Below are 12,354 nucleotides of genomic sequence, written 5' to 3'. Positions count from 1 at the left end.
TGGAGGAAATGTCCTTCCTGAGTCAAAATAAGAGATGGCAAGCAGGTGCCGGGATAGTTTTGCCGTCTCCTACTTGAAGACAAGAAGACTCTTGAGTAAAGAAAGATCTACTCTGGAACACCAACTAGCCGTTGGTGCTGAAGGGCACGCACCGTTGTTCTTAGCAAAGCGGTGTCTGCTTCCTGCAAGGGGCATGGGTGGCAGTTAGCCCACACCCTCCATTGGGGCTTCCAGTAAAACACCAGCGGAAGGGCCCCACACGTCAGCACGGACATCACAAGGCACAGGGCTCTGCGTAGACGCTGGGTCCGGTAACCAAACACCTCCTGAAGAGTAAAGAAAACAGGACTCTATTTTTCTTTTTTTACATAAACACATCATTTTGTTCGAAGAAACACAAGCTTGAGCTGCGGGGGTGTTCATCGGAAGACATATTTGGTTTCAGCTGGTTGAATCAGATTGATTGCTTACAGCTCTCTGCTGATACAATTTTAAAAAAAAAAAGGATTCTTTTTTGCTACCCTGGCACATGGAACTAAAACATTAGATGGGAGGAGCAAGGAATGGACAGATCTATTTGGTTCTAAATGCTGTTAAGAGTCACCCCATGGTTTGGACCAGATTTACTTTTTTTTAGGTATAAAGTTTAAAAATATGTATTCATGTAAATTTCCTGGTGGAAGATGACACAAATAGTAGGATGATATAAATTAAGAGATTATCTGTGAACATGAAAGACTTCCAAAAGACAGCTTATAGGAATTTACCCTGATGGTAACATTCTGAAATATTTCTACTTATAGTAGTAGGGGAGTTGATATTATCATAAATTGAGTAAAGACTTTGAGACGTGGTTTTAGAAGGAAGCAGCCCAAAACAATAGATAACCTTTATTTCAAGCCAATTTCTAGTTTCTATCTTCTGCAAAGAAGTATCACAGCATTGGTTTTTAAATATCAAACACTTGATTTTTAGCGTACTTGGGAGACTCAGAGAGATGCTAATTGTAAATGACATTATAACTATATTATTATTTTACATTCTGCTGCTTCTGCTGCTGCTGCTGCTGCTGCTGTTGTTGTTGTTGTGTGTGTGTGTGTGTGTGTGTGTGTGTGTTTATAAGTCTCTGAATTCCCATGTCCAGATCACAGAGGTATAATGTTAAGAAATGGGTTTTTACTGAGTTTCTATAGCATTTTTGATGATGGAATCTTCTGGAGTTTATGCCAGTTTAGATCATGTTGTAATAAATCTCTTGGCTTAATATTTGGAAAAGTTTTCATCTTTGATGGTCATTTTCATTAATTTTTTCTAGTAAAGAACTCTGCGGTAAATGAAGATTTTAATAATAGTTGTTGAAAGTAATCCTTAAACACAATGGAAAGGTCATAGGTAGCAAAGATGTAAGTTTGAGTCACTACTCCGCTAGTTATCAGCTATTTGACCTTAGGTAAATCATATCACCTCCACGGAATCCCAATTTATTCTTTTACAAAACAATCAGAAATACGTGCCTTACAGGGTACTAGTGCTCAAATGAGATAATGTCTCCTTAAGTGCTCCGCAAAGTGATTACAATTTTAAGAGTTCCTTTCCAGTGCTCCTCAGTATTATTGTCCACCTGGGGAAAATGTTCACTAAGTTTAGCGATGCAGCCACTGTATTTTGAGATTATTCGTGATAAGATTTAAATGTAACTTTAAAATGTGTTCACCCTGCCTCGCAGCATACTTTCAGTCGGGTCTCCTTTCTCTCTTCCTATCTGCCTTCTGATTCTATAAACCTGTGTTAGTTTTACTTGTGAATGATAGTTTTATTAGACTCAAATAAAATGTATATGCCAGTTCATAGATTAGGTCATAAATATGCATTATTTCACTAAGTTATTCATGCAGGCTTATTGCCAAAGTATACAAAACAGAAGCAGAATGGTCTGGAAGTTTAGGCCAGCTCGTAGGTGAAAAAGCACATCACAAATGCTTTTCCCTTTTTATAATTAACTCACATGCAACAATGGTATTGGTAATCATAATTCTGATACGATTCTTCAGTTCTTCAGTTATTTTCCATATGGCAATTTTTAGGTAAAAAAGGAACTGACAAGGCTGGGAGGATGGCGATAAAATGACTATAACTACATACTGCTAATAACCCTATAAATTGGAAGAATTCTTTAGAGAAAGCAAGGTGACAAATCATGTCAAGATGTATAAAGATGTTTCTATTTCTAGAATCAGTAATTCCACACTTGAAAATATACCTTAAGGAAATAACACACAAAATAGAAAGTGATGTGTATACCAGTGTTCAGTACAGTATTATCTGTAATAGAAAAGTTATTGGAAGAACCAAATAATAGCTAATGGTTCACTAAGATGTGGAACATCAAAACAGTGGTCTATAATGGCACTGTTAAAAACGAAATTTATGGAGTCAATGCAGAAAGCCATTATAGCGTTAAATGAAGAAAAAGATAAAGAATAGACAGAATAGATGAAAAGCAAATAGTAACTTTAACCCAACAATATCAGTAATTACATTCAGTATAATGACATTAATACTGGGATTGAGAATAAAGATTGTCAGACTAGATAGTAAAAAATCCACTATATGTTGTTTACAAGAGACACTTTTAAATACAAAGAAGCAAAGAGATAAAAGTAAGAAAGAAAGGGAAATATACAATGCAAAGACTAACAGAAAAGAAGTAGCATAGCTATGTTAATTTCAGAGAAAATAGACTTTAAAAAATAAATACTGTGAGAGAAAGGAGGGCACTTCATAATCTAAAAAAAATCAACAGGAAGAAATAACAGTTCTAAATTTGGGGGGCACTTAAAAGCATAAGTTCAAACTTTGTCAAGCAAAGTAGAACTTAAAGCCACGGTCATCACTGGAGATTCTAACACCCCTATCTCACTAACTGATAAGACTAGTGGACAAAAAAAAAAAATAATACAGGAAGTTTGAACAACCCCATTTACCTAATTAACAAATAAAGAAAATAATAACCCCAAATTGCATACTTAAAATTCTTCTCATGTATACATAAATTATTTATCTAAATTGACCACATTCTGAAACATAAAATTTGATTACCTCTTAATTAAACTAGAAATTAACAACCGGATGATAACTTAAAAATTCCCAAATGTTTTGAAATTAAACATCATCTAAGTAATACACGTGAGTCAAGTGAGAAATTACAATAGACATTATGAAATATTTTGAACTGAATAAAAATGGAAATTGACAAAAACTTGTGGGATGAACTCAAGACAATGATTAGAGGGAAACTTATAGCTTTAGATGTGTATGTAAGAAAAGAAACAAGATGTCTGAAATCAGTGAAATAAGCTTCCAACTCAAGAAGCTGTAGAAAGAACTGCAAACTAAAGCCTAAAAAGCATAAGGAAGAAAATAATAAAGAAAAGCAGAAAAAAAAGCAGGAATGAATAAATAGCAGACTTACAATAGAAAAAATCAATAATGTCAAATTTGTACTTTAAAAGTTAAATAAAATTGATAAATTCACAAGCAAATCTGAATTTTTATGGCTATTACAGAAAATTAATATGTAACTAAAAGTTTTTTTTTTACCAAGAAACCTTCAAGCCCCAATGTCTTGTGAATCCTTTCAAATATTTAAGGTAGAAGTGAGTGACATCAATTTTGCACAAACTCTTTCATAAGAGTAAGTGGAAATGTTCCCAACTTGTTTCATGGAGCCAGCATACTCAGATACCAAAATTTGATACATTTGTTAAAAAGAAAGGAAAATTACAGACTAAGATCTATAAGAAGCATAGCTGAAATACTCATGAAATATATTATCCAGCTAAATCAGTGATATATATTAAAAGGTAATATGTTATTATTGGATGGGGTTTGTTCTAGGATTGCCAGAATTCAAAAATCAATCAATGAATTTTGGCATATTAACATTCAGGAGAAAAATCATAATGTCATGTCAATTGGTACAGAGAAATACTTTCATAAAATTCAACACTAAAGCATGAGAGAGAGAAAGAGACAAAGAAAGAAATAAAGAAACCTCTCAACAAACTAGGAACAGACAGAAATATCCTTCAGCTAACATCATGAATAATAATGAAATATTGAATATTCCCCCTATGAAGTTACAAGTAAAAGAAGATTACCAATAATCACTGCTAATATTTAATATAGTACTGATAGCTTAACAGTGCAATAAGACCAGAAAAAGTAACTATTTATAACGATTAGAACATAAGTATCAATACTGTATTATATACTTGAAAGTTACTAAGAGAGTATATCTTAAATGTTCTCACCTCCAAAAAATAAACAGCAATTATGTGAAGTGATGCAAGTGTTAGCTAACACTTTGGTGGTGTTCATTCCACAGTATTTAAGTGTACCAATCAACATGTTGCACACAAATTTACACAATGTTATACGTCAATTATATTTCAATCAACTAAGAATAAAAGTATAACTCTCTGTATGAGCAGATAATACAATTATGTACATTAAGAAATCCACACTTGAGGAGATGAGCACTGGGTGTTATGTGGAAACCAACTTGACAATGAACTATAAAAGAAAAAATAAATGTGAAGTAAAAGACAAAACAAAGCAAAAGGAATCCAAAAGAATGTATAAATTACTGATCAGTGAACTTAGCAAGGTTGCTGGATACTGGGTCAGTATAGAAAACCAACTGTATTTGGAACAAAGAATCTGAAAATGAAGTTACATGCCATTTGTAGTATCATCAAGCCAAAAAAAATCCATATCCTTATAATAGACCTAATCAAGTTGTACCAACCTCTAGACTGAAAAATGCACAATATTGCTGAAAGCACAGATCTAAATAAAAGGAGAGATATATTAAGTTTGAGGATTAGCCAAGAGCAATCACATTTATAATCACATCAGACTTTTTTTGTGTGCAATAATTGAGGAGTTGATTCAAAAATTGGTATGGAAGTTACGAAGGACCTGAAGCAATCAAGACGATTTTCAAAAAGATTCATGGTGGAGAACTTACACTTCCAGAAGTGAAACCTTACTATCAATTCCTACTAATTATAAGCCAAAAAGAAAAAAAAAAGAAATGAAAAACAAAATAGAGAGTCCAGAAAGAGACTAAAGATATATAATCATTTCATTTACAAAAAAAGGAACCACTGCAATTCAGTGGGGGAAAGGATGGTTTGCTTAGTAAGTAGTTGCTAGAGCAAAATAAACAGAACTAGAAAAATGATTTTTTTCCTCAGTCTACACTATACACAAAAATTCATTAATGGTGGCACAGGTGGTACTTAAATGTGATGACTAAATCAATAGATCATCTGAAAGAAAAATAGAAAAAATATTTCATGAACTTCAAATAGGAAGATACTCCTTTGTAAAAATTTTTTAAATATTTTCATTCATTTTTGAGAGACAGAGACAGAACATTAGCGGGGTAAAGGCAGAAAGAGAGGGAGACACAGAATCTGAAGTAGGCTCCAGCCTCTGTGCTAACAGAGCCTGACACGGGGCTCGAACCCAGGAACCGTGAGATCATGACATGAGCCGAAGTTGGACACTTAATCAACTGAGCCACCCAGGTGCCCCGGAAAATATTTCTTAAACAGGATATAAAAAAGACTAAAAAAACATATCTTACTTTAATAAAACTAAAAGCTTCTGTTTATCAGAAGGTCTCTGGAGAATATATTAACTATCTGTACCTATATGTAAAAAATGAATCATATTTGAAAATACAAAAAATGACTACAAGTCAATAAAAAAACAAAATGTATGCACAATAAAAAATGAGCAGAAGACTTGAACAGGCATTTTACAAAAGAGGATTTCCAGGATACCATTCAAGAAGGTACTTAATACCGTGTCATTAAGAAAATGCAAATAAAAACTACAATGACATATCACAACCAGAATAGCCAAGACAATCCTAAAAAAGAACAAAGTTGGAAGACTTACACAACCAGATTTGAAGACTTACTCTAAAATGACACACCAATGATTAAATGACACAATGATATAGCCACAGTATAACTAAAATGAGAAAACCTGAATATACCAAATATAGGCAAAAATGTGGAGCAATGATACTCACATGCATTGTTTTGGGGAGCGTACACTGCTACAAACATGTTGAACCACTGTGTTCCTAAAGATACAATTACTGCATGAGCTAGTAGTTCCATTCTTAGATTTTTACACCAAGAATTGTATATGTTCACCCAAAGATTTGCACAAGAATATTTGCATCAGTTTTATGCATAAGGGTCCCAAACTGGAAACAACATAAAGGTATATCAACAAGAGAAAGATAAATAAATATTTAAAAAATATTTGTGGTTTCATGTAATGTAACACTATAAAATAATGTGTAAAATAAACTCACAATGCAACCAACAGCGTGTATGAATTTCACAGAATGCTGAGTAAATGAAGTATGGTAAATCAAGACACAATTCTATTTATAGGAAATGAGAAAAAATAATTGATAATAAAAGTCGCTGACTTATGATCAGTACACTTTGTTGACATCACTGAACTAATATATATCAATGAGAAGTAATAAAGGGAGAGTGTTTATTAGACACTCTGTTCCAAGTTGGTGGAAGTTACTTTAATTACTTTAATGGAGTTAGACTGAGAAAGAGAAAATGACAGCAAAAATTGAGAAGTAAATGGAAACAGAGAAGAGCTAGAGAAGGAATTTCTGTGGGACACGGAAGGAGATTTGACAACTAGAGAAGGCTGTCGCTGCTCCTGGTGAGAATGACTGAGAAGTGTGGTTTCCGTTGAGCAGAAATAAAATCATATCCCTAATAATCAAGAAGAAGGAAGAGGTTTCTGTGAAAGACCCTGATCATAACTGGGTACAGCTCAGTCTAAATGTCAGAAGATTTCTTTCTCCGTCTGTTAAATAAAGTAGATAGATGATAAATAGATAGATATAAAAAAGCTTATAAATGTCAGAGTAACTTTCAGAAATATGTAGCTCCTTGAGCAAAGATGAATAGAAACAATATTTTTGCTTCCATGATAAATCGGCCTCATAAACCTTAGTAAATTTGCTTTCTATCATTTCTCAGTCTTCCCAGAGGTTATATGCTAGACGTGGAACTTGAGTTTTTGGCTAAAAGAACCATTCTGTAATCTGGCATTCTTTTAATCAAATACTTTCAGCTTGTCGATGTTTGTGTAATTTGAATTTATCATAGTGTGTGTTTCCATTTTGACCAATTAATCTCAAGTATAATTTTGAGTGTTCTCAGTGATTATTCGTCTTATGCAGTTAAGAGTCACTCAGATTCCTCCAAAGTATTAAACACCCGTGGGTAAAATCCTCTAAGAAGTACAGGGTAGAGGAGGGAATATGTGTGCTGTTAAGAGGAAGGTAAGTAGAATCTACAGGTCTTGCAAATGTAAAGACATTGGGAACAGAGAGAGGGAGGATCAGAATCTCAAATGCACTACATGTGCTTCCTTGCAGTAAAGTGGGTTTTGCTACCTATAAGCTATGTGACCTCAGGACTTAACTTCTCTAAGTCTCAGTTTCCATCTCTGTACTTAGGGGATAATAACACACACCTGGAAGCATAGTTGTGAAGATTAAATAGAAGCGGAAGGTGTTGAGCACAAAGGAAGCTTTCAATCAATGTTAGCAGGAGGTGTGATAATAGGTTCAGCCAAAGGTGAAGACCATTTTTGTTTTGAGTTGTGATGTACTGAAACAAGGTTGCTAACGGGAAGAGGCTGTGTTCCACAGGGTGAGGACCCCACATCTGTCACCTACTAGTTGAGATGAATAGCACGAAGGTTGCGCCCTCTTCCTGTAGGCTTGATTTCTATTCTCTGTCAGGAGTAGTGTTCCCTCACGTTTCTGCTTCCTACTAGAATTCCATGTTCCTAATACCAGGAGAGGTACCACCTCTCTAATGGTCTTTTCCGTGGCCCGAAGTACAAAGGAGGAAGCCTGGATTAAGAGTAACAGTGAGATATGCACACGCCTTTCAACAGAGGTTGTTGCCAAAGGGCACAATTTAGAGCCCTATCCACGTCTATTAGCAGAGACTCTCTTCTTTATACCACACCCCATTGGCTTCGAGAAGCTCTTGCTTCTGCTCCTTGCTCCATCACTTACTAGTTAATGTGATCTGGGTAAATGATTTAAATTCACTAAATTTTAGATCCGTCATGTGAAAACTGTGACTGGTTGTAAAATGCAACCGAAGTAGTCTGGTGCAGCAGACAATGAGAAAACTCAGTTCAAACCGTACCTCTACCTGTTAACTGCATATAAGTCACTGAGCAACCACTTTATTTCCTCTGATGACTCACTCTCTTCGTCCATAAAGCAGAATGATAACTGCATCTTCCAGGGTTGGTGCGAGAAATGGAGGAGCTAATGCATGCAAAGCATTCAGCATAGCTCTGGAAACATTCTGAGTGTGCAGTGCACATGAGCGGGTCACGTGAGCTTGAGCAAATCGCCGTTCAAAGAAAGTTCAGTAGATTAAAAGCAGCTAATCTTGCTGGAGTCATTGTGAAATGATTTGACCACAGGCAATGTTCAGAACTAAATGCTCTTTGGGAAAACCGTAAGTTGTATTTCTCCAAGTGATTGATCCAATGGCTTACATGGAATTTTGCTTTTCCCACAGAGCACAAATTGTCAAAATTAAAGTCAAACGCAGGCCAAAAAGAAAACTGCTCACCTTTGTGATATATGAAACTGGGAGAAGGGCTTTAAGATAAACACCAAATTAGTTGAAAGATTAATTAGCTTAGTTACTATATATATGAGCGTGCATACACACATACACACACACACACACACACACATGCACACACAGTATAATCACTTTCACTAGTATAGGAGGAAAACCATGTAATAGGGAATCTTTACACCCAAGGTAATGTGACTTTGCATATGTTATTTAACGGAGCCTCATTTTCTCAGTATAAAATGGATATCTGAGTGGCTAGCTCATGGGGATTAAATAAGAACATACAAACACAGAGTCCTACTACATAAAAGGCACTTTAAAAATCATTTTCCTTTCTTTTTTAAATAAGTAGCTCTTATAGTTACCATCAGAACCAGAACTAAGCTTGGCCAGATACCTCAGGAAAGGAGAGTTACAGCTGCAGCTTCATGTGAACGTGGTCTCTTCCCCCAAGTTCTCTCTGGGAGAGCTCCTCTTAGTCATGTGGAACCATCCCCCAGGCTCTCTGCTTGTTTTTGTTCCTGAATTCTCATTGCATCTAGAGCACTAGCATTTGGGCATGACTGGTCTTATGAACAGGTCCTTTTTCATTTTTATAAATCCTTTTCTTCTTATGCTCATCTTTCATGTGTTTATCTAAATATTTCTTTTTAGAAATTTTTAAAGTTTATCTATTTTGAGAGAGAAGATAGGAAGCAAGAACAGGATGGGCAGAGAGAGAGGGAGACCGAATCCCAAGTAGGCTCTGCACTGTCAGCACAGAGTCCAATGCAGGGCTCTGTCTAATGAACTGTGAGATCATGACTGGAGTTGAAGAGTCGGATGCTTAACCGACTGAGCCACGCAGGCACCCCTGTTTATCTACATATTTCTTGCATACCCACCATGCATAGGCACAGAAGGGTCTGACTCAGCTCTTTCAGAATGGGTCTCTTTGGGCTACAGAATGTTGCAACACATTCTTGCAGCACATTGTTACAGCACAAAGTAGTCAATTATTTACTCAACCAAGACATTATATAAATAATTCTCAGTATGCTAACTTACCTCAGTAAGTTAGCTTTTTCCAGGTAGGCCTCAAACTTTCAGTCCCTTGAATCGTGGCCAAGCAGATGATATCTCTGAGTCCTTTTATGGGCCAAGAATTCATTATGTTTGTTTTATTTTTTCTCAAACAGCAATCACAACACCAAGTTTCTATTCATCAGCCACAATCGACCCTTTGTTATCATTATTGTTCCTTTATGTGATATGAGCGAGAAGGTTCTTGTCTCCAATTCTGCTGTGTTTCCAGGTTAGGATAATAGTGTCTCTGGTTCATGGATCATGTTAAATTGTTTAAGTCTATTTATTTATTTTGAGAAAGAGAAAGAAAGCGCGCATGAGTGGGTTAGGGGAAGAGAGAGACGGGGAGAGAATCCCACACAGGCTCCACACTGTCAATGCAGAGCTGGATGCAGGGCTTGAACTCACAAACTGTGGGGTGAGGTCTTGACCTCAGCCGAGATCAAAAATTGACACTTAACCAACTGAGCCACCCAGGTGCTCCAATTCATGGATCATGTCAGTATGGTCATTGTTCCTCACCCCTCTATTACTGCTTCGGTTTGCCACATGTAGTAATTTGTGTTGGTTATCACTAATTAACAAGAAATTTTAGTTATAGTTTCCATACATCTTGTCCTGCATTCATGCATGGAGTGTCCTTTGAGCAGAGGAAGAAAATGTCCTGGGTCTCTTTCACTTTTGTCTACATTTGACGATCAGAGCTAACCTTTCTCAAGCACCTACTTAGGTACCATTTAATCCTCACAACTCCTCCATGAAATTGGCATAAGTATTTATGAAAATAGGTAGTATTATTAATTGTATTTATAAATTGTTATTTATAGGTTAAAAAATTGACTCTTGAAGATGTTCCAAATAATCATGGAAATAGTTCAACCTCTTAAGTTTCCCCCTTACACCTCTTTCTGGAATAACAAAGGCCCTTTCTTCTTTAGCAGCGTGAATCAAAACCCACTAGTGAAGAGATGAGCATGCCATCATCTCAGCTCCAGGCATTCCCATAAAGTCAACTGCTCTACCAAAAGTGTCGTCCCGGAAGTAAAAGTGCAACTAAGGACCGTTGTTTGATCCGGCTAAAGGCAACGAAGCAGAAAGTGTGGGTCAAAAAGTAATGAGATGCACGGGCTAATCAGCAGCAGCGATTTCTAGAGTCAGAATTTGCCTTAGACCAAGGATATGGGACAAATGGCATGTTCTGTTAAAGTTTATTTTTGGAATAAGAGCATCAATAATACAAGAGGGTTATCTCAGCAATTCTGTGGTGCAAATTCCTTTCCTAAAAAAATAGCTATAGACCATCCTTCATGATGAGCATCTAGGGTTTACTTAAGATAGGCAGCTCACTAATTAATAGGGCAAGACCTTCCTTTGTTGGATGGCTGTGGCATATTAGTTTTTATTACCACATGATAAACTTAGTGGCTTAAAACAGCATAAATCATTATCTTGCAGTTTCCGTGGGCTAGGGGTCTGATTAGTGGATCCTCTGCTCAGTGTCTCACAAAACTGAGATCAAGGTGTTCTCTGGTCTGTGTTTTTTCCAGCGATCAAGGACTTCTTTCAAAGTCACATGGTTATTGACAGGATTCAGTTGTTTGTAGCTCCTAGACCGAGAGGACCGCCCTCCCCCCATTCCATTGTTGGTTGTTAGCTAGAAGTTGCTCTCAGTTCTCAGTTGTTAGACACACTCAGAGCTCTTACCACACAGAGCTTTCATCTTCAGAGATGCAATGGAGAACCTCCCTTGCATCAAGCCCCTATCATGCTCTGAATATCTATAACTCCAGAAAGAACACAAGCTCTTTTCTGTGCTCATCTGATTAGGTAGGGCCCACCCAGGCAATCTCCCTTTTGATCATGCTGAGTCCTTGTTGATTACATCGGTAAAAATCCATCTTGCCACACAACATAACATAGTACAGGAGTTACAGCCCATCTTATTTTTGGGTCCCTCCACCCTCCACTGAAGGGAATTACACAAGGGGAAGAGTCAATGGAGAGGTCTCGTGTTAAGATTCTGCCACCATAGATAGTTAGGAAATTCTTCTGTAATGAAAATAAATCAGGCTGGATTCTGCCAACTTCTACTCTGTTCTCCACATCGGCCTCTCAACTATTGGAAGACAAGTGCCTTGATTATTCTTTGGGTAACTATTCCCAACATTTTTGAAGTGATTCTTTTTAAAAAAAATTTAAATCGGGGGCTCCTGGGTGGTTCAGTCAGTTGGGTGTCCAACTTTAGCTCAGGTCATGATCTCATGGTTCGTGGGTTTGAGCCCCATGTCAGGCTCTGCGCTGACAGCTAGCTTAGAGCCTGGAGCCTGTCTTTGGATTCTGTGTCTACCTCTCTCTCTGACCCTCCCCTGTTCATGCTGTCTCTCTCTCTCTCTCTCTCTCTCTCTCTCTCTAAAATAAATGAAAACAGTAAAAACTAAATAAATAAAAATAAATTTAAAAAATAAAAATAATAAAAAATTTAAATCCAAGTTAATTAACATATAGTCTAATAATGGTTTCAGGAGTAGAATTTAGTGATTCATCACTTACATAC

At 36.4% G+C, this 12,354-nt stretch overlaps 1 protein-coding gene and 1 long non-coding RNA gene across 2 annotated transcripts in view; one reads left to right on the top strand and one right to left on the bottom strand.

The window, feature by feature from the left end:
- Positions 1-8,142, bottom strand: part of ATP13A5 (ATPase 13A5) — a 91,388-nt gene extending 83,246 nt beyond the window's left edge. Inside the window, exons 1-3 of the mRNA XM_029938731.1 lie at positions 8,095-8,142; positions 7,922-7,981; positions 153-326 (exon numbers count right to left, since the gene is read on the bottom strand). Of these exons, the coding sequence (XP_029794591.1) occupies positions 153-326; positions 7,922-7,981; positions 8,095-8,142 (282 nt within the window). The remainder of the gene's footprint in view (positions 1-152; positions 327-7,921; positions 7,982-8,094) is intronic.
- A 1,648-nt stretch (positions 8,143-9,790) lies between these two features.
- On the top strand, positions 9,791-11,039 carry LOC115291567. The gene is made up of 3 exons (XR_003908537.1): positions 9,791-9,805; positions 9,914-10,029; positions 10,739-11,039. It is a non-coding gene; the product is annotated as an uncharacterized LOC115291567 (long non-coding RNA).
- The last annotated feature ends 1,315 nt before the right edge of the window (positions 11,040-12,354 follow it).

The sequence above is a fragment of the Suricata suricatta genome, chromosome 5, assembly GCF_006229205.1.
Source record: "Suricata suricatta isolate VVHF042 chromosome 5, meerkat_22Aug2017_6uvM2_HiC, whole genome shotgun sequence".
Taxonomy (NCBI): domain Eukaryota; kingdom Metazoa; phylum Chordata; class Mammalia; order Carnivora; family Herpestidae; genus Suricata; species Suricata suricatta.
Note: the sequence above shows the minus strand (reverse complement) of the source record. Positions and strands in the feature narration are given on the sequence as shown.